This window comes from Coregonus lavaretus (genome assembly GCF_964263955.1).
Source record: "Coregonus lavaretus genome assembly, chromosome: 2".
Classification (NCBI taxonomy): Eukaryota; Metazoa; Chordata; class Actinopteri; order Salmoniformes; family Salmonidae; genus Coregonus; species Coregonus lavaretus.
The window spans coordinates 64,055,736-64,078,043 of NC_139989.1; the positions used below are offsets into that span (position 1 = coordinate 64,055,736).

The following is a 22,308-nucleotide window of genomic DNA, read 5'->3' on the forward strand; positions in this document are numbered from 1 at the left end:
TGTGTCCAGCCCTACCAGCTAACAGTAGAGGCAGTAGACAACCTTCCTCTCTCTGTGTCCAGCCCTACCAGCTAACAGTAGAGGATAGTAGACATCCTTCCTCTCTCTGTGTCCAGCCCTACCAGCTAACAGTAGAGGATAGTAGACAACCTACCTCTCTCTGTGTCCAGCCCTACCAGCTAACAGTAGAGACTAGTAGACATCCTTCCTCTCTCTGTGTCCAGCCCTACCAGCTAACAGTAGAGGATAGTAGACATCCTTCCTCTCTCTGTGTCCAGCCCTACCAGCTAACAGTAGAGACTAGTAGACATCCTTCCTCTCTCTGTGTCCAGCCCTACCAGCTAACAGTAGAGGATAGTAGACAACCTTCCTCTCTCTGTGTCCAGCCCTACCAGCTAACAGTAGAGGATAGTAGACATCCTTCCTCTCTCTGTGTCCAGCCCTACCAGCTAACAGTAGAGGTTAGTAGACATCCTTCCTCTCTCTGTGTCCAGCCCTACCAGCTAACAGTAGAGGATAGTAGACATCCTTCCTCTCTCTGTGTCCAGCCCTACCAGCTAACAGTAGAGACTAGTAGACATCCTTCCTCTCTCTGTGTCCAGCCTTACCAGCTAACAGTAGAGGATAGTAGACAACCTTCCTCTCTCTGTGTCCAGCCCTACCAGCTAACAGTAGAGGATAGTAGACATCCTTCCTCTCTCTGTGTCCAGCCCTACCAGCTAACAGTAGAGACTAGTAGACATCCTTCCTCTCTCTGTGTCCAGCCCTACCAGCTAACAGTAGAGGATAGTAGACAACCTTCCTCTCTCTGTGTCCAGCCCTACCAGCTAACAGTAGAGACTAGTAGACAACCTTCCTCTCTCTGTGTCCAGCCCTACCAGCTAACAGTAGAGACTAGTAGACATCCTTCCTCTCTCTGTGTCCAGCCCTACCAGCTAACAGTAGAGGATAGTAGACATCCTTCCTCTCTCTGTGTCCAGCCCTACCAGCTAACAGTAGAGACTAGTAGACATCCTTCCTCTCTCTGTGTCCAGCCCTACCAGCTAACAGTAGAGGATAGTAGACAACCTTCCTCTCTCTGTGTCCAGCCCTACCAGCTAACAGTAGAGGATAGTAGACATCCTTCCTCTCTCTGTGTCCAGCCCTACCAGCTAACAGTAGAGGTTAGTAGACATCCTTCCTCTCTCTGTGTCCAGCCCTACCAGCTAACAGTAGAGGATAGTAGACATCCTTCCTCTCTCTGTGTCCAGCCCTACCAGCTAACAGTAGAGACTAGTAGACATCCTTCCTCTCTCTGTGTCCAGCCTTACCAGCTAACAGTAGAGGATAGTAGACAACCTTCCTCTCTCTGTGTCCAGCCCTACCAGCTAACAGTAGAGGATAGTAGACATCCTTCCTCTCTCTGTGTCCAGCCCTACCAGCTAACAGTAGAGACTAGTAGACATCCTTCCTCTCTCTGTGTCCAGCCCTACCAGCTAACAGTAGAGGATAGTAGACAACCTTCCTCTCTCTGTGTCCAGCCCTACCAGCTAACAGTAGAGACTAGTAGACAACCTTCCTCTCTCTGTGTCCAGCCCTACCAGCTAACAGTAGAGGTTAGTAGACAACCTTCCTCTCTCTGTGTCCAGTCCTACCAGCTAACAGTAGAGGATAGTAGACATCCTTCCTCTCTCTGTGTCCAGCCCTACCAGCTAACAGTAGAGACTAGTAGACAACCTTCCTCTCTCTGTGTCCAGCCCTACCAGCTAACAGTAGAGGATAGTAGACATCCTTCCTCTCTCTGTGTCCAGCCCTACCAGCTAACAGTAGAGGATAGTAGACAACCTACCTCTCTCTGTGTCCAGCCCTACCAGCTAACAGTAGAGACTAGTAGACATCCTTCCTCTCTCTGTGTCCAGCCCTACCAGCTAACAGTAGAGGATAGTAGACAACCTTCCTCTCTCTGTGTCCAGCCCTACCAGCTAACAGTAGAGACTAGTAGACATCCTTCCTCTCTCTGTGTCCAGCCCTACCAGCTAACAGTAGAGGATCGTAGACATCCTTCCTCTCTCTGTGTCCAGCCCTACCAGCTAACAGTAGAGACTAGTAGACATCCTTCCTCTCTCTGTGTCCAGCCCTACCAGCTAACAGTAGAGACTAGTAGACATCCTTCCTCTCTCTGTGTCCAGCCCTACCAGCTAACAGTAGAGGTTAGTAGACAACCTTCCTCTCTCTGTGTCCAGCCCTACCAGCTAACAGTAGAGGCAGTAGACATCCTTCCTCTCTCTGTGTCCAGCCCTACCAGCTAACAGTAGAGGCAGTAGACATCCTTCCTCTCTCTGTGTCCAGCCCTACCAGCTAACAGTAGAGGATAGTAGACAACCTTCCTCTCTCTGTGTCCAGCCCTACCAGCTAACAGTAGAGACTAGTAGACAACCTTCCTCTCTCTGTGTCCAGCCCTACCAGCTAACAGTAGAGACTAGTAGACAACCTTCCTCTCTCTGTGTCCAGCCCTACCAGCTAACAGTAGAGGATAGTAGACAACCTTCCTCTCTCTGTGTCCAGCCCTACCAGCTAACAGTAGAGACTAGTAGACAACCTTCCTCTCTCTGTGTCCAGCCCCAATCGTAGAGTCTAGTAGAGACAGAGACACAATGCCACTGTATGAAGCATCAGCAGCACAGCCACAACACTGGCCTCCAGGTAGTGACTCATACGTAGAAATATAATCCACAGAAAGGGCTTGGAACCTCTAACCCTGGCAATTTGACTGGTAAACTCATGGGTACAAACGCAATGGCTGCCAGTCCACCCATGATGCCATCATTGACTTGAATGGAGTGGCCCGTTCTATGCATTCTATTCCCATGTACTCATATGTGACCTAAGTAGGCCTATGTATACCAGTGTAGGGAGGAGGAGAGTGTGATGAAATATAGCGAGGCAGGCTCTATTATTCCTCATAACAAAGTGATTGAATGGATAGATGAATAGGGTCTGATCACGCTTGATGACGTAGGCTTAAACCACAGGAGGCTGCTGAGGGGAAGACGGCTCATAATGATGTCCGGAATTGCGCAAATGGAATGGCATCAACCACATGTGTTTGATGTATTTGCTACCATTCCACTAATTCCGATCCAGCCATTACCACGAGCCCGTCCTCCCCAATTAAGGTGCCACCAACCTCCTGTTTTTTTAAATTAAATTAAATGTAACCTTTATTTAACTAGGCAAGTCAGTTGAGAACAAATTCTTCTTTACAATGATGGCCTACCAAAAGGCAAAAGTCCTCCTGCGGGGACGGCGGCTGGGATAAAAAATTAAAATAAATAAATATATATATATATATATATAGGACAAAACACAACATCAGGACAAGAGAGACACCACAACACTACATAAAGAGAGACCTAAGACAACAACATAGCATGGCAGCAACACATGACAACCCAGCATGGTAGCAACACGACATGACAACAACATGGTAGCATCACAACATGGCAGCAGCACAACATGGTACATGCCCTGTGGCCTAGACACATAGAAGGTTGCAGCTCCACCACCCACCAACACTTAATGTTCCCTCTCTTCTCTTGAACAAATTCATGTTAATTAAATTGGCTCACACAGGTAGACTGTGATGGGCCTCAGATTTGTTCTCTAATTTAAATGTCTCCCAATATTTCACTTTATCAAACTGACTATAATTTAGGCCCACCAACTGATCAGAAAACCACCATAGTTTGGAATTGATTGAGTAGCCAGTAAGCCTAGCTTGTCGCACCCTCATAAATTGACCTCTGTCAAAGGTAATGTTTTGGAACCAATGACTCCTTGAATAAACTGTACACTCACCTCTTTAAACTCTAGGTGGCAACGTCGCAATACTTTGGGAATAGACGGAATTCACCACCGAGTTTCTAAACACGACACGGGAAGTAGGAACAACTTTGGAGCTGGCTAGCTATCTTTACAGTGGATCTGTAAAATCGTCTTTGGTTGACAAAAAATAACGTCTCGTCAGCTAGTCTGAATCATTGGATCAGCCATGGGAAAAGGTGGTGGTACATTTGAGAGGCTTCTTGGTAAGATATGAGTATCTAAACATTTTACACCGGTGATTGTTTTTGCGTATTGTTTTGGCAGTCGTTTGTTTGGGGCTGTGGCACAGCCCTGCTAACATTAGCTAGCTACCTAGCTAAAATTGCCATTGTCTGTGTTCAGTTCGACGATAGGTCGAGGCCTGTAATCGATAATTGTATTTTCTATCGAGCATTGCAGTTTAACTGCTTATTAACATCATGTCATTTAATCTACCAAAACTATGCTCAAACGCCACGTATTTTGCCCTGTACCCGGAAAGTGTCTAGGTTAGCTTGGCTAGCTAGCATGCTAGCTACTCAATCGGAGGATGATGTGCTGGCGATTTTCCCGATATCAAAACATTTGTTTTGTTGGATATCCCTGATCGTCAGACAAATAATCTATTGTTTTTATAATTTGCATAACTTTCCTTATTTGCTAGCTAGTTGTGCTAGATATATTAGGTCGTTTGCTAGGAGCTTAGTTAGCTATCTAGTTAGCTATCCAGCTCACCCCCCCACTGCGGCAAGCAACGTCACCAGACATATTTTCCTATCAGTCTCATCATAGACTCACATAAACCCCAAAACAGTTTAGACAACTCGCTGACAACTGTAATCACGAGTAGATTGCGTCAAGTGCTCTGACGTTATTGAGGGTGCCGAAGGTTTATGTGTCAATCATAATAACATCCAGGTCACCTGCGTATCCTCTTGGTTTTGCAACAGCCACAGGCTAGTTAGTTACTGTGTAGAAGTGCATTCCATAACAACATACCTTGACCCACTCACTATTAATCATTAACTAGGCCTACCCTACCACCATCTTTTACTAAATGGAGAAATATTTTCAGTTTCATACCTACAGGTGATCGCATAATATGATTAGTTACATTTGTATAGGCCCACACTCCATGCCTGGACTTCATGGTTCATATTGTAGTCTAAACTCTGCGTTCTTATGTGAGGAAAGAAAGGCTGTGTTCTCAGTCATTACTGATTTTGAATAGGCCCTAGTCACATTAATCAATATCACCTGCTCACAAACAAACACACTACTCTACTGTTTAGAGAAATAGCCTATGCTTTCAGGTGTAAGGTTTTGTCTTATCCACCCTGGTTAAAAGACCTAACACTTACACTTGACTTTTTCTACTAGCACTGACTTTGCTGATAATGACTTTATTGAGGAAAAATGTAAGCATTTCACTGTAAGGTCTACACCTGTTGTATTCGACGCATGTGACAAATACAATTTGATTTGATTTGTACTTGCTATGACTGTGATATGTGGTTGTCGCACCTAGCTATCTTAAGATGAATGCACTAACTGTAAGTCCCTCTGGATAACGGCGTCTGCTAAATGACTAAAATGTAAATGGTTATGATGAAATTGAGACACTGAATGTGAGACACTGAACCCTCTCCTCTGTCTGCAGATAAAGCGACCAGTCAGCTGCTGCTGGAGACAGACTGGGAGTCCATCCTGCAGATCTGTGATCTCATTCGTCAAGGGGACACGCAGTAAGTAGTAGGGTACCTAGTACACCCCGGCCCTGATCAAATACCTTCCTTCCTTCCTTCCTTCTGGTAATCACTAGCCTAATCTCTGTGATTGGATAAGTGCAGTGGATAGGTCTTAAGTGTTTCAATGACTAGGCCTATTTCAAGGAAGGAAGGAAGGAAGGAAGGAAGGAAGGAAGGAAGGAAGGAAGGAACCATTTGAAAATAATTGGAACTAGTCCCATATTTCTCCACACAATAGAAGCCTGTCTGGTCTGATCAATGCCTTTCTCTTCCGTGCAGGGCGAAGTATGCCATCGGTGCCATTAAGAAGAAGCTGATGGATAAGAACCCGCATGTGGCCCTCTATGGTCTTGAGGTGGGTAACTACGCTGAACCACTCCCCTCTTGTACTGACATAATAATAATAACCTTCTAGTGCTGCTCAAAGGATGGCTTCTTGAGGTGGGTTACTACGCTGAACCACTCCCCTCTTGTACTGACATAATAATAATAACCTTCTAGGGCTGCTCAAAGGATGGCTTCTTGAGGTGGGTTACTACGCTGAACCACTCCCCTCTTGTACTGACATAATAATAATAACCTTCTAGTGCTGCTCAAAGGATGGCTTGATAAATTATTCAAATTGTGCCATATTGAGATGTTTTGAGTAATAAATGCATTAAGGAAATAATATCCACTGATTTATACGCCTCGATCACACCGACTGGGCTAGCGTTTTGGTACACCAGAAGTACATTCATTTCCAATGGAACGCTGCGTTTGCCTTGCAGCATTGCGTTGCAGAGGCAGTTGCAGTGCGTTCTGTGTGGTGCGTACGTTGGATTTACCGGAATGTATGCGTCAAACTGTATGCGTAGACGGCTTGACAGAAATGGTAGCAGAAGGTGAATGTTGAACTTTTGTTGCACACACACATATCCTGATGATTCTGCGTACCATTTTGCGCGATGACGCTGTGGGTGTGATCAAGGCGATAGGCTAGTTCCATAGTAAAAAGTCTGACACTAGGCTTAATCAGAAGAATTAGGCCCCTGTGTTGTGAAGTGTGATAATGAGTGTTTCTTTCACTTGTCAGGTGTTGGAGTCAGTGGTGAAGAACTGTGGTCAGACGGTCCATGATGAGGTGGCCTGTAAAACCACCATGGAGGAGCTGAAGGATCTACTGAAGGTGACCCTGTCTTGATTCACCCCCTCTACACCTCCTCCCTGGCCCATTCACCCCTGCCATGTCCCATCTTTCTTAGCTTGTCAGTGTCATAGCAGTCTTTCCCTTCAATTATTTTCCAGGTGAGGCACAAAGGCCCTCAGGTCAACATCAAGGGCCTCTTAAACCAAAAGTTTCAAATTGAATCCAACTGAAGCCAAATTATGTTAAGCAGGTTACCCAGATGTTTCTCTCTCTCTCTCTCACCCTCCCACTCTCCACTTGCTCAGTTCCACTCCAGGAAGCTCCATTGAGACCTGGATGACCCCATTCTGATGGGTCATTCCTGTCATTAAAACAAGGGGTGGAGTCAGGCCTAACGATGTCATGTTCTTACCCTTACCTCCACCTCCTTGTTCAATAGCAGTGTTACTCTAGAGTGGACTAGCCAGCTCTGGTCCTCTACAGCTCTATATCCCACCAATCTCCTCCTTGGTTTACTTCTGTTCAGACAGCTCTCATAGGGCCAGTTACATTTGTGGTGAGCCAAGGGTATGAAGGGACAGGAATCAAACTACACATAAAAAATGTGGCTTTTCAATTTAGATCAGAAAAGGAGTGCCTTGTTGTATGTAGGCTTTCAGTTTTACAAATTACAAGTTATTCTGATCTCAGTGTTGAAACTGGGATTGTTTGGATTAGTACTTCAGTGCTGCAGCCTATCATGTGAGGGTTTCTTGTGGACTAGGGTGAAGTTCCCCCTAGACACTGATCTTGGGTCAGTTTTGCATTTCCCCTCCACTAATGGTTAAGGTTAGGAGTGGGGGAGAGGAAGCTGACCCTACATCTGAACCTAGAGGAAACTTCACCCCGGAGTGCTCCTTGTGGAAGGAATGCCCTCCCTGGCTCTGGAACTCTTGTGGTTTAGTTGGTTCTAGAACTTTTGTAAAGGAGGGAGGCTAAGATTAGGCTGTGACCCAGTCAGCTGACATGGGATGCTTCCCAAATAGCACCCTATTCCCTACATAGGACTCTGGTCAAAAGTAGTGCACCATGTAGGGAATAGGGTGCCATTTGGGACGTAACCATGGTGCTCACAGCTGTAATAACATAGCAGACACCTCTCCCTCTGCTTTCTCCAACATGTCTAGATAGTAGATGTATTTATGGTCCCTTTATACTGAAATCAGCTTTGTGGTCAGCTACAGTTTGTACTAGTTTGTACATACGCAGTGTGATCTATCTGGGTGATATGTCTGAGCCTTGTGCTGCTGGCTCCAATCCTTATGACCTTTTCACCCTGTGTCTTAGCCTGATAATCACCCGCTGGTGCAGTAGTGAACTGCAAACCTGGGTTCAAATAGGGTTTGAAGTCTTTCAAATATTTGTAGTGCCAGAATCTGCAGGGTTTTCAGACTATTCTATTGGTTCCGTTCCTCCAGGTGAGCTAAATCAAGCACCGATAAAGTATTTGAAATGATTTTCAAATAGTATTTGAACCCAGGTCTGCTTTAGTCTGACAGCCTGGGAGCTGCCAAGAGTTCATTCAGTGTTCCCCTAATGAGTGTAGCCTAATGAGTGGAGTTGACATGATTCCTTATTCTACATGACTGTCAATTGTATGTTCTCTACACAATTAATTTCTATCTGCAATGTTCTGAATGTTCAGAATAAGATAGAAATGTTATGAATAAAACTGAAAGGATGAGTCTCTATTCTACCTGACAGTCGTATGTTCTACAGAACACATATCTATCAAATTGTGAATGGTATGTAACGGGTGCACCCTCTTGAACAGGCCCCAGTTCATAAACAGGATACTCTATACAGCATGACCTTTGATTGGCTCCCCACCCCAGTCAGGTGACCTTGCTCACACGCTGATTCAGGTCAGACAGACTGAGGGACTTCCCAGCACAAGTCTCTCCTCTCTGTGAGAGAACACAGCAAGGCAGCATGGGTTTAGCCTCTGAAGTAAAGTCTGGAATGGGATTATTTGGGGGGAAAAGGACTAAAGGAAACGTTTTAGTTTAAAGTATTTCTCTAGAGACTTGTTGTATAGGACTTTGGTCTGCTAAAACAAGGTTAGAACTTTGATTCAGTCTAGGTGTATTCATATTATTATAGTATAGCTTATTCATTTCTAATATTTTGGAAGAAGGAAGTGTTGTTTATAAGGGGACCGGGGTGCCCCATTTTTAGTTTTTTGACTTAATATAGAGTAGCGTTTCTAAATGCAATTTATCTGTCTATAAAAGGTGTACTTGTGAAGTTGTATTCAGTGAGTGGTGATGTGTTACAGTGTATCTGTGTGACACTGTAACTCAGTGAGTGGTGATGTGTTACAGTGTATCTGTCTGACACTAACTCAGTGAGTGGTGATGTGTTACAGTGTATCTGTCTGACACTAACTCAGTGAGTGGTGATGTGTTACAGTGTATCTGTCTGACACTAACTCAGTGAGTGGTGATGTGTTGCTCTTATAAACAGACTGAGCCCAACGTGAGGAATAAGATCCTATACCTGATCCAGGCATGGGCCCACGCCTTCCGCAACGAGCCCAAATACAAGGTGGTTCAGGACACGTACCAGATCATGAAGGTGGAGGGTAAGTCCCCCCCACACCACACACCAGATGAACCCTGAGCCCCCTAGGCACTCCTGAAGAGCTGAGAAGATTGGATAGGTGGAAGAAATATAGTGGCAGCTCTTTGGCATGTTGCTAAATCCCATCCTCTCAGATGTCGTCAGGTTTTCCATAGGGTGGTGAGGTTGGCTAAGATTTGGGATTCAGGCATACAGTCACTAACACGTAGCAAAACAGAAATGAGCGGTTTCACAGTAAATATTAAACTTGTGTTCATTTATCCTGTGTTGTTTGACATACTATATCTCCTGTTCTTCCAGGTAACGTGTTTCCAGAGTTCAAGGAGAGTGATGCCATGTTTGCAGCAGAGAGAGTAAGAGACTTCCTCTCACTGATGTTGATCTGGTTTGATAGATCCTTACTACTGAATGCTCTCAGCCTGTGAGGAGGATCTTTAATGTCTCTCTCGCTCTCTCTCTCTCGCTCTGTCCATCTGTGTGTCCAGGCTCCAGATTGGGTGGATGCGGAGGAGTGTCATCGCTGCAGGGTTCAGTTTGGAGTGATGACTAGAAAGGTAAGGCAACACAACAGACTAGCAGAACGGCAGACTACTAGCAGAACGACAGACTACTAGCAGAACGGCAGACTACTAGCAGAACGGCAGACTACTAGCAGAACGGCAGACTACTAGCAGAACGGCAGACTACTAGCAGAACGGCAGACTACTAGCAGAACGGCAGACTACTAGCAGAACGGCAGACTACTAGCAGAACGGCAGACTACTAGCAGAACGGCAGACTACTAGCAGAACGGCAGACTACTAGCAGAACGGCAGACTACTAGCAGAACAACAGACTAGCAACAGCAGTGGTTTGTGTTGAAATGTGTTCTTTCCTTCTTCCTTCAGTTACACTGCTTTGGTGGTGATTGTTAGCATTGTGTAGTTGAAAGGGAGATAATGATATGACTTTCTATCTGTTTGGATTATTCTGTCTGACCGTCTCTCTATTGACCTCCTCTTCTTCCTGTTCCAGCACCACTGCAGAGCCTGTGGTCAGATCTTCTGTCTGTCTGACTGTCTCTTTATTGACCTCCTCTTCTTCCTGTTCCAGCACCACTGCAGAGCCTGTGGTCAGATCTTCTGTCTGTCTGACTGTCTCTTTATTGACCTCCTCTTCTTCCTGTTCCAGCACCACTGCAGAGCCTGTGGTCAGATCTTCTGTCTGTCTGACTGTCTCTCTATTGACCTCCTCTCCCTCCTGTTCCAGCACCACTGCAGAGCCTGTGGTCAGATCTTCTGTGGGAAGTGTTCCTCCAAGTACTCCACCATCCCCAAGTTCGGCATTGAGAAGGAAGTGCGTGTGTGTGAGCCCTGCTTCGAGCTGCTCAACAAGTGAGTGACCAGGCTAGGGAGTGGCTCAGCCAAAACCACCCTCCATTCTGTTTCATCAGCCTGTATTTTTCAAATGTCCCACTTTAGCGTTCATAGACCACTTCTAAAGCCTTTAGAAGTTGTTGTTCAAGTGGTATAATTTCATGTGATGGGTAGGTACAGTTAATGATTGATCTGTATGGATACTTTTTGCTATTCTACTGTAAATGCCATTCTGCTGCTCAGTACCCATCGGTTTCCATCTGTCCTTCCAGTTTATTGTCCATGTCCAACGACCTCTGACTCACCAGGTTGTGTCTGACCCCTGACCTCCCTTCTGACCCCTCTCCTCACCAGCCATCCTTCCCTCTCTCCCCCACCTAGGAAAGCTGAGGGGGGTAAACCCGTCGGGACATCCACCTCCGTGGCCCCAGGCCCGGCAGAGCTTCCCCCAGAGTACCTGACCAGCCCCCTGTCCCAGCAGTCTCAGGTAGTGGTCCAGGAAACAGTAAGTGAATGTATGGCCTAGAGATGACCCCCCCCCCCCCCCCCCCCGTGGTGATAGACAGGGTCAGGGTGACTGCGTCCCAAATAGCACCCTGTTCCCTAGATCATGGGCTGCTTTGGGCTCGATACTAGTGCACTATGTAGGAAATAGGGTTCCATTTCAGGTGCTGACCCAGACAGTCTCACCGTCCCTAATAGAGATGACATAGGGGATTTTAACATGCCATAAACTACAACGTGGGACTTGTAGTTTGATGAGCTTTGTAGGGGGGTTGTAGTTCGACGTGTTAAAATGATTCCCCGACAGAAATGAGATCATCACCAATCGTCCTTCCTCCCTCTTTGTTATTAGATTATTCTAAGACCCACCAGCAATATTCTTAGAAGTGAAGCGCAACTGCAATGAAGACCACCTGTAACGCAGCCATTGGCTTGCCTTATTGCCCAATGCCCACCGCTGCTTTACCTTCCCTGGGGCTTCTCCTCCAACCCTCCCCTCCCTGGCCCTCTCCCCTGGGTGCCTCCCTCTCCTCCCTGGGCGCCTCCCTCTCCTCCCTGGCCCTCTCCCCTAGGGGCCTCCCTCCCCTGCCCTCCCTTGGGGGTTTCATCTCTGTACCCTGTCTCACCAGGTGCCCCCCAAACGGGACGAGGCGGCCCTGCAGGAGGAGGAGGAGCTTCAGCTGGCCATCGCCCTATCACAGAGCGAGGCTGAGGAGAAGGAGAGGATGGTGGGTTGTGCTGTAAATAAATGAAGTGATTGTACCTCTACCGTGTGTATGGAAAGACACTGATACATGTCATGTGTGTCTACAGAGACAGAAGAACTCGTACGGGGTCTACCCCAAAGCTGACCCCGCCCCAGTCACCTCGTCAGCCCCGCCCGTCACCTCTCTCTACTCCTCTCCTGTGGTAAGACTTACTCTCTCCATCCACGCCCTCCATCCTCTCTCCTCTATAGATGTACTCTGTGTTAACTCCTTCCCCTCTCCCTCCTCTATAGATGTACTCTGTTAACTCCATCCTCTCTCCTCTATAGATGTACTCTGTGTTAACTCCATCCTCTCTCCTCTATAGATGTACTCTGTGTTAACTCCATCCTCTCTCTTTCTTCTCTATAGATGTACTCTGTTTTCACACCATTCTCTCTCTCTCCTGTGTAGTTGTAACACTACTAAGTCACTTGTGAAGCAGTACTTAGTAATTGGTACATTATGACTCCATATTATACTGAACTGCTGCACATCTTTCTTATTTAAATATTTATTTAGCCCCGTAAGTCATCTTTTACAATAACCACCTAGTTGGTCAAGAGGTGAATCATTGAGGGGAAAATTGAGAAATGTACTCTGTTTATGTGTTGTTATGTATGTTAACTTGTATATTCAAGTACCACTATACACCTGTAATTACTATTCAGGTAGTCTATACGCCTGTAATTCCCATTCAGGTAGTCTTCCCATTCAGGTAGTCTATACGCCTGTAATTCCCATTCAGGTTGTCTATACACCTGTAATTCCCAAGATGTAGTCTATACGCCTGTAATTCCCATTCAGGTAGTCTTCCCATTCAGGTAGTCTATACGCCTGTAATTCCCATTTGGGTAGTCTACATGCCTGTAATTCCCATTTGGGTAGTCTACACGCCTGTAATTCCCATTCGGGTAGTCTATACGCCTGTAATTCCCATTCGGGTAGTCTATACGCCTGTAATTCCCATTTGGGTAGTCTATACGCTTGTAATTCCCATTCGGGTAGTCTATACGCTTGTAATTCCCATTCGGGTAGTCTATACGCCTGTAATTCCCATTCGGGTAGTCTACACGCCTGTAATTCCCATTCGGGTAGTCTATACGCCTGTAATTCCCATTCAGGTAGTCTTCCCATTCAGGTAGTCTACACGCCTGTAATTCCCATTCGGGTAGTCTATACGCCTGTAATTCCCATTTGGGTAGTCTATATGCCTGTAATTCCCATTCGGGTAGTCTATACGCCTGTAATTCCCATTCGGGTAGTCTATACGCCTGTAATTCCCATTTGGGTAGTCTATACGCCTGTAATTCCCATTCGGGTAGTCTATACGCCTGTAATTCCCATTCGGGTAGTCTATACGCCTGTAATTCCCATTCGGGTAGTCTACACGCCTGTAATTCCCATTCGGGTAGTCTATACGCCTGTAATTCCCATTTGGGTAGTCTATATGCCTGTAATTCCCATTCGGGTAGTCTACACGCCTGTAATTCCCATTCGGGTAGTCTATATGCCTGTAATTCCCATTCGGGTAGTCTACACGCCTGTAATTCCCATTCGGGTAGTCTACACGCCTGTAATTCCCATTCGGGTAGTCTACACGCCTGTAATTCCCATTCGGGTAGTCTATACGCCTGTAATTCCCATTCGGGTAGTCTACATGCCTGTAATTCCCATTCGGGTAGTCTATATGCCTGTAATTCCCATTCGGGTAGTCTATACGCCTGTAATTCCCATTCGGGTAGTCTATACGCCTGTAATTCCCATTCGGGTAGTCTACACGCCTGTAATTCCCATTCGGGTAGTCTATACGCCTGTAATTCCCATTTGGGTAGTCTATATGCCTGTAATTCCCATTCGGGTAGTCTACACGCCTGTAATTCCCATTCGGGTAGTCTATATGCCTGTAATTCCCATTCGGGTAGTCTACACGCCTGTAATTCCCATTCGGGTAGTCTACACGCCTGTAATTCCCATTCGGGTAGTCTATACGCCTGTAATTCCCATTCGGGTAGTCTACATGCCTGTAATTCCCATTCGGGTAGTCTATACGCCTGTAATTCCCATTCGGGTAGTCTATATGCCTGTAATTCCCATTCAGGGACTTAACCGTGTACAGGGTCTGTCGTTATTGGGACCTAACCGTGTACAGGGTCTGTTGTTGTAATGTATAATGTGTATGTTCTCCCCAGAACTCCTCTGCTCCCTCAGCTGAAGATGTTGACCCTGAGGTAAGACACGTTAACTCTAGAATTAAACCTGCTCGGCATTTGATGCAGTTACATTTACACCTCAGACTGCACTGTAGTAGAAATAAAGCATCTAGAAACTATACTGGGGTGAGTTTCCCAAAAACATAAAGGTGCTTACTAGATCATTGGTTGTCCATTGCCCACCTATGGACTTATGATCTTAGTGCTAAAGAGGATCTTTATGTTTTTGGGAAACTCGCCCCAGGTCAGTATGTCTAGTCATGTATTGGTTGAGAGGACATTCCTATAATGGCCTTCTCTCCAGCTGGCTCGCTACCTGAACAGAACATACTGGGAGAAGAAACAGGAAGAGGCACGCAAGAGTCCCACGCCCTCTGCCCCTGCCCCAGTGCCATTGGCTGCTGAGCCCCTGCCAATCAGCCAGCCCCAGCCAGTGGAAACTCTCACCCCACTCCCAGCCCAAGTCGTCATGGCCCCGCCTCCAGTCAACATAGTGGAGGTTAGTTGTACACTGCTGTGTTATGAGAGATGGAAGACAAATTGATTTTCTTATTTATTCTTGAATTATTCAGGTGAAATTCCATTGATCAAAACATCTGTTGTGAGGGAGAGCTGTCCCAAGAAGGCAGCAGACGAAACCAACAGTTCCATTAACACCCATCATGCATAGTAGCAGAGATTGAAGTAGATTTAGATTAGAAATGACTACATGCTCTTTTCATTAACTGTTTGTTCATCCTGAATGACTCTCCTCTTTCTCTCCTCTTCCTCTACTCCCCCCTCCCATCTTCCTCTCCTCTTCCTCTACTCCCCCCTCCCATCCTCCTCTCCTCTTCCTCTACTCCCCCTCCCATCCTCCTCTCCTCTTCCTCTACTCCCCCATCCCATCCTCCTTTCCTCTTCCTCTACTCCCCTCTCCCATCCTCCTTTTCCCCCCCTCCCATTCTCCTCTCCTTCTCCTCTCCTCTCCTCTTCCCTCCCCAGCAGCAGTATCAGAACGGTGAGTCGGAGGAGAACCACGATGCGTTCCTGAAGGCTCTGCAGAACTCGGTCACCACCTTCCTGAACCGTATGAAGAGTAACCACATGCGTGGTCGCAGCATCACCAACGACAGCGCCGTGCTCTCTCTCTTCCAGTCCATCAACACCATGCACCCCCAGCTACTGGAGATCCTCAATCAGCTGGACGAGAAGAGATGTGAGTTAGGGGTGTGTGTGTGGGTAGGGGTGGGGGGGATTTCGGTCACTGTGACTTTGTTTCAGTGTTTGTTTTCGTAAGAGAGATTCTCTGAAGCCAGGATTTGTCTGCAATGCATGTTTTAAAAACTATGTTCCCGTGTTCGTGGAGACCACATTCACTGTAAACAATGCATATGTTGTCTCAATCAGAAATTACCTATAAATGGCGTATTGTCCAAATCTGCGATTGGATTAAATCCCGGCCTAACTCTTGCTGAAACCATGAGCATTTCTGTTTGTTGGTTTACCATGTTTGTTGTCTTGATCCTGTAACGTTTAACCACTGTCTAACTAAACACCTCCATGTCTGTCTGTTGGCAGTGTACTACGAGGGTCTACAGGACAAGCTGGCCCAGGTGCGTGATGCGAGAGCGGCCCTGAACGCCCTACGAGACGAGCACAGAGAGAAGCTGCGTCGTGCTGCAGAGGAGGCAGAAAGACAGAGACAGATCCAGCTGGCCCAGAAACTAGACATCATGAGACAGAAGAAACAGGTGACAGACTGGGGGACAACAGCCTTGGTTTCTATTGATGTGAATTATGATTTGTTTCTCATGATTTGTTGCCATGACCACAGGAGTGATGACGGACAACAGCCTTGGTTTCGATCGATGTGAATTATGATTTGTTTCCATGACCACAGGAGAATAGGTATTGGTTGTTATGCAGTAGGGGGTTAGTCACGTGATGAGGTGCAGATTGATCTGCAGTAGGGGGTTAGTGATGTGGTACAGGTTGTTCTGCAGTAGGGGGTTAGTCACGTGATGTGGTACAGGTTGTTCTGCAGTAGGGGGTTAGTCACGTGATGAGGTACAGATTGTTCTGCAGTAGGGGGTTAGTCACGTGATGTGGTACAGGTTGTTATGCAGTAGGGGGTTAGTCACGTGATGAGGTACAGATTGTTCTGCAGTAGGGAGTTAGTCACGTGATGTGGTACAGGTTGTTCTGCAGTAGGGGGTTAGTCACGTGATGAGGTACAGATTGTTCTGCAGTAGGGGGTTAGTCACGTGACGAGGTACAGGTTGTTCTGCAGTAGGGGGTTAGTCACGTGATGAGGTACAGGTTGTTCTGCAGTAGGGGGTTAGTCACGTGATGAGGTACAGGTTGCTTCTGACTGTTATGGAGTTTCTTTACTTTATGTTACAAGTGTTCTTGGTCTAACTGTTTCAGGAGTACATAGAGATGCAGCATCAGCCTGTTAGGTGGTATCTGGGAGTTGTCTGATGTGGTGGCTCTGTGTTTCAGGAGTACCTTGAGATGCAGCGTCAGCTGGCCATCCAGCGTCTCCAGGAGCAGGAGAAGGAGAGACAGATGAGGCTGGAGCAACAGAAACACACCATCCAGATGAGAGCCCAGATGCCTGCTTTCCCCATGTCCTACCCACAGGTAGACACTATACCATGTCCTACCCACAGGTAGACACTATACCATGTCCTTCCCACAGGTAGACACTATACCATGTCCTACCCACAGGTAGACACTATACCATGTCCTACCCACAGGTAGACACTATACCATGTCCTACCCACAGGTAGACACTATACTATACCATGCCCTTCCCACAGGCAGACACTATAATATACCATTCCCTACCCACAGGTAGACACTTTAATATACCATGCCCTACCCACAGGTAGACACTATACTATACCATTCCCTACCCACATGTAGACACTATACTATACCATTTCCTACCCACAGGTAGACACTATATTATACCATTCTCTACCCACAGGTAGACACTATATTATACCATTCTCTACCCACAGGTAGACACTATACTATACCACGCCCTACCCACAGGTAGAAACTATACTATACTATACCACTCCCTACCCACAGGTAGACACTATACTATACAACGCCCTACCCACAGGTAGACACTATACTATACCATGCCCTACCAACAGGTAGACACTATACTATACCACCCCTACCCACAGGTAGACACTATACTATACCACGCCCTACCCACAGGTAGACACTATACTATACCATGCCCTACCCACAGGTAGACACTATACTATACCATACCCACAGGTAGACACTATACTATACCATACCCACAGGTAGACACTATACTATACAACGCCCTACCCACAGGTAGACACTATACTATACCATTCCCTACCCACAGGAAGACACTATACTATACCATGCCCTACCCACAGGTAGACACTATACCAGACCCACAGGTAGACACTATACTATACCATACCCACATGTAGACACTATACTATGCCACTCCCTACGCACAGGTAGACACTATACTATACTATACCATGCCCTACGCACAGGTAGACACACCATACCACACCACACCATATACAAGCTTACAGCAGGGGAGGCCTTCTCTCTGTCCTATACACAGGGGTGGTAGTCTTCAAACTGCATGTCAATATGTAGTTATATCTTATTGTTATTTCTGAGCTCTTTTACCTGGCGTGGTGAGAGGTAATGATCCATGGAGGACAGGTTTTGACATCAGCCTTCCTTTTCCTCTGTAGTGGCTGTTCTTTCTGTCCAGCTCTTGTTTAAAGTTGGATGTGTGTCAATTCCTCTCCTTTCACACTAGATGCAGTCTTTGCCCCCCAACGTGGCAGGAGGGGTGGTGTACGGGCAGCCGGGGGGACCCCCCAATTACCCAGGCACCTTTAGCCCCTCAGGGTCAGTGGAGGGGTCGCCCATGCACAACGTCTACATGGACCAGTCTGGACCAGGACGGTACCAGGCCATGCCACCAGGTCAGTAGAGATCTTTTCACACCACTGAGTTTTTTTTTACTCCAATTAGTAAAATAGTGTCTAGTTGAATAGCATGGTAGTTAGCCTGGGGGCCAACGTGTTTCAGCTCTCTTGATTGTTTGACGTGGCAATGCATTACAAAGAGTGGCAAGATGTCACAAACAGATCTGGGACCAGGCTAAATGCTTGAGTGTCTCAATCATTCCAGTAAAAAAGGCAATCAGGAGTGAACACAGTACAGTAGTAGAAGATGTGTGTGTATATTGTGTAACGTGATGCTCCTGTGTGTGCCTCCATACTCCAGACCCCAACATGTACATGTACCAGCCAGCAGGAACCAATGGGCAGCCTGCACCCCCTGGCCAGGCCCCGCCCACCACTAGCCCTGCCTACTCTAACTACCAGCCCACACCCACACAGGGATACCAGGTGAGAACAGAGGGGGGGATTGTCATGCCTGTCAGCTAGGTAGCTAGGTTTTCCCCTCTTAATGTGAAATACATGATGTAAGGCCTGATGCCAAGTCCCAGTGAGAGGCTCAGAAATACACCGTCAGATTCAGTCCTATACTAGTGTCAACATTTAAAATGTGGTTCAGGTTCTCTTTCATTTTGTTTCCCGGTCTTCACTTACTTTCTAAAGCTCAACGTGGCTCCTCAGCAAAAAGCCATTTGACTGTTATTTAGAAGTAGGATCATTATGAGATGTTTATAAGACATTATAAAGGAGTCAAACATGCTCATTACAAGTGTTATAATAGATTATAACCACATCATAATACATTCTACATGTAGGCTTTAAATAATGTGTTACTGATGTCTGTAATGTTAATATTCCTTGTGTCATCGGTCTCAGCAGAACGTGGTTTCCCAGGCCCAGTCTCTGCCCCCCATGTCCCAGCCTCCCCCCACTAACGCCATGTCCTACGTGGCCTACCCTCCACCCTATGCCATGCAGAATATGATGGCAGCCCTACCTGGGCAGGACCCTAACATGCCCCCACAACAACCCTACATGCAGGGCCCAGGACAACAGCCCATGTACCAACAGGTAGGAGCCCTTGGTTTCTCTCACCCCGCTCTCTGTCGCTCCTTCCTCTCTCTTCCTCCTCTCTCTCTCTCCTCTCTCCCCGCTCTCTGTCGCTCCTTCCTCTCTCTTCCTCCTCTCTCTCTCTCCTCTCTCCCCGCTCTCTGTCGCTCCTTCCTCTCTCTCCCTCCTCTCTCCTCTCTCCCCGCTCTCTGTCGCTCCTTCCTCTCTCTTCCTCCTCTCTCCCCGCTCTCTGTCGCTCCTTCCTCTCTCTTCCTCCTCTCTCTCTCTCTCTCCTCTCTCCCCCCTCTCTGTCGCTCCTTCCTCTCTCTCTCTCTCCCCTCTCTCTCCTCTCTCTCTCCCTCCTCTGTTTCTCTCCCTCCTTTACCAGCATAGTGTTGTCTGTCTATAGTTGTGCTGACGCCAGGGTGTGGAACTTTGCACTGCAGATAGACATGTCATGAATAGAGAGGACAGATTCCGTATGTCAGAGACATGTTTGTTCTACATATTATGTAGTGGGAGCTGCAGTGAGGGTTTGATGATAATCTCTCATCTCTCTCACACTACTGCTCTCCTTCTCTCTCCCTCTCTCTCTGTGTGTAGATGGCTCCCCCTGGTGGCCCCCAGCAGCAGGTTCAGCAGCAGCAGCCTCCGCAGGTCCATCCAGGCAGCGAGGCACAGCTCATCTCTTTCGACTGATCCATTCACCTGGCTAGCTCAGCTTAACGTTACCAACCTGCTGCTGGCAGGGTTCAACACACTACACCCTCTCTCCTCTTCTGTTTTCTCCTCTCTCTCTCCTGTCCTCACCTCTCTCCTTTCATCTTCTCCTCCCCTGCTCTCTCTCTCGCTCGCTCGTGGCCTGGATTCCCCAACAAACACATATGACTCTTACAATGTTTCTGTGATGTTATGGCAATGTTGTGAAATATTATTGTGATGATGTTACGGACATGTTACCGCCCCTCTTAGACATCCTCTCTCCCCCACCTGACATGGAGGATGGGAGTGAGGAGGGGGTTAGGTAGGGCTACTATGCACCATGCATACCCCAGGGTTGTATTCACTAGGAAACAAATGGAACCAAACCCACCTAGACGGGGAAGGACTACCTGAACTTATAAGAAACACTTTCAGTTTTAATGCGTTTTGCTACGGTGTTCTCTGTCTGTCTGTCTCTGTCTCTCTCTGTCTGTCTCTCTCTCTCTCTGTCTGTCTCTCTCTGTCTGTCTGTCTCGCTCTCTCTCTGTCTGTCTCTGTCTGTCTCTCTGTCTGTATGTCTCTGTCTGTCTGTCTCTCTCTCTCTCTCTCTCTCTCTCTCTGTCTCTCTGATAATGTATGGAGTCTTTCTCTTCTGAAACTAATATCTGAAGCTCATCTAGTCAGTGGTGTAATAGAGTAACAAATCAAATATGACAGGAATCAATTGAATCTAAGACCAGACCATAACCATAATTTGTCTCATATTTCTAAAAGCTAGTTTGCATGTTGGAATCCTTATTTTCCAAGAAATGGGAGACGTGTGTTACAGCAGTAGCTAATCTGAAGTCATACTGTGGTGATTGAACATATTTTCATACTGCCTGCTTGGTTGAGAGAAGCAGTGGGAGTGAATGGAGATGCGGGGGATGAGTGAAGGAATAAAGAGCTGAAGGAGGGAGGACAGAAAGCACACTCAAACAGGTTCCAGGGTTCTATCACCAGAGAAGGGATGGATGGATGGATGCACTAACCCACTTCTCCTAACCTCCTGAGTTTACATTTCAGTGTAATTTTCCCATTTTACCCCCCCACACACACATCCGCTGACACAGAACTCATTTTAAAGTATAGATGGACCGTCTTATGTTAGCAAGGCTTGGTAGTGCACTGACTGCATTGAGTTTGAAGTGTTTCTCATGATAGCTTTTTGAGTTGATAATGGAGAACAAGGAAGAAAGAATAGCGTTTTATTAGGTTTTACACTTCTGATAGTTATCTTAGCACGAATCAGACTGGCTGAGGGGGAAGCAGTATGGGACTACAATAGAACACTTACATCCAGTGTGGAACTACAATTCCCACAATCTACAGCTCCAGAGACAGATATATTACCACCATCACTCTCTCAAGGTGTCCTGTGTCACAACTGTTGACATAATGGGTCACTCACAACAACTCCATTAACCACAATGCCTTGCGTCACGCTAGTGTGAATAGAACTTCGATTACATCGATTACAAATGTAGTTCCATTGCCAAATATTAACTAGCAGTTATCCAGAGGGTTGCAGTCAGGTTTATATGGCTGTGTTTACACAGGCAGACCCATTCTGATCTTTTGAACAATTAGTGGCAAAAGATCTGATCTGATTGGTCAAAAGACCAATTATTTGCAAAAGATTTGATCTGATTGGTCAATTAGTTGCAAAACCCCTGTGTGTAAACACAGCCTATGAGAGAGTAGAGAGACCCTCTGACTGTGGGCGTGTCCTAAATGGCATCCTTTTTCCTATACAGTGCACAACTATTGACCAGAGCCCTGTGGGTGTGTAACTGTTGGTGCTGAGGTGGAGTTATCGGATCTGTGGGGGGGGGGGGGTCCATATTGTTTCTGGTGTGTTGGGTTGAATCACGAAAGTATTTCCTCGATTCCTTGTATCCTATTTCCTCGATTCCGTTCCTTGGTTATTCTCCCAATTATTTCCCCGCTTCCTTCTGATGTTTTGAGGAGGTGAGGAGGAGAGAGAACGCAGGGAGGGAATCAGGAAAATACTTTTGAGGTCCACCCTTTTCTGAGTCTCTTTCAAAACCCTGTGGGTCGGGAGAGGAGAGGTGGTGGTAGTCAGTGCTTCAGGATATGGACATCTGATGAACATGTGTGGTGCATGTATGTAACATACACCCAATCAGTGGCTTCTTCTGTAACCCCTTCCATGCCATCTTTGAACTTCTTCACTTCATCATTAATGATCTTTTGTTTGACTTCTTTAAAGTAATTCTAAGATTATATTTAATAAATATCTTGTTCTTCTATTGTCCATCTGCTTTGTGTGTTTCTGTCATATTATCATTTGGAATCTGAGCATGAAGTAGGTGGAGTTCCAGTCTGTTGGTGTTGTCATGCCAACTCCTTGTCACTCATTGTCATGTCATGG

The 22,308-nt window shown here is 46.6% G+C and overlaps 1 protein-coding gene across 1 annotated transcript; it reads left to right on the forward strand.

The window, feature by feature from the left end:
* The first annotated feature begins 3,920 nt into the window (after nt 1-3,920).
* LOC311106192 (hepatocyte growth factor-regulated tyrosine kinase substrate-like) lies at nt 3,921-22,191 on the forward strand. The gene is made up of 20 exons (XM_084148505.1): nt 3,921-4,067; nt 5,504-5,588; nt 5,871-5,946; nt 6,667-6,759; nt 9,226-9,343; nt 9,643-9,695; nt 9,828-9,896; nt 10,591-10,715; nt 11,079-11,184; nt 11,831-11,929; nt 12,015-12,110; nt 14,140-14,178; nt 14,465-14,659; nt 15,148-15,358; nt 15,721-15,893; nt 16,645-16,785; nt 17,975-18,143; nt 18,448-18,572; nt 19,002-19,193; nt 19,776-22,191. Exons 1-20 carry the CDS (start codon nt 4,031-4,033, stop codon nt 19,869-19,871), a joined length of 2,298 nt encoding a protein of 765 aa, XP_084004631.1. The 5' UTR covers nt 3,921-4,030; the 3' UTR covers nt 19,872-22,191.
* The last annotated feature ends 117 nt before the right edge of the window (nt 22,192-22,308 follow it).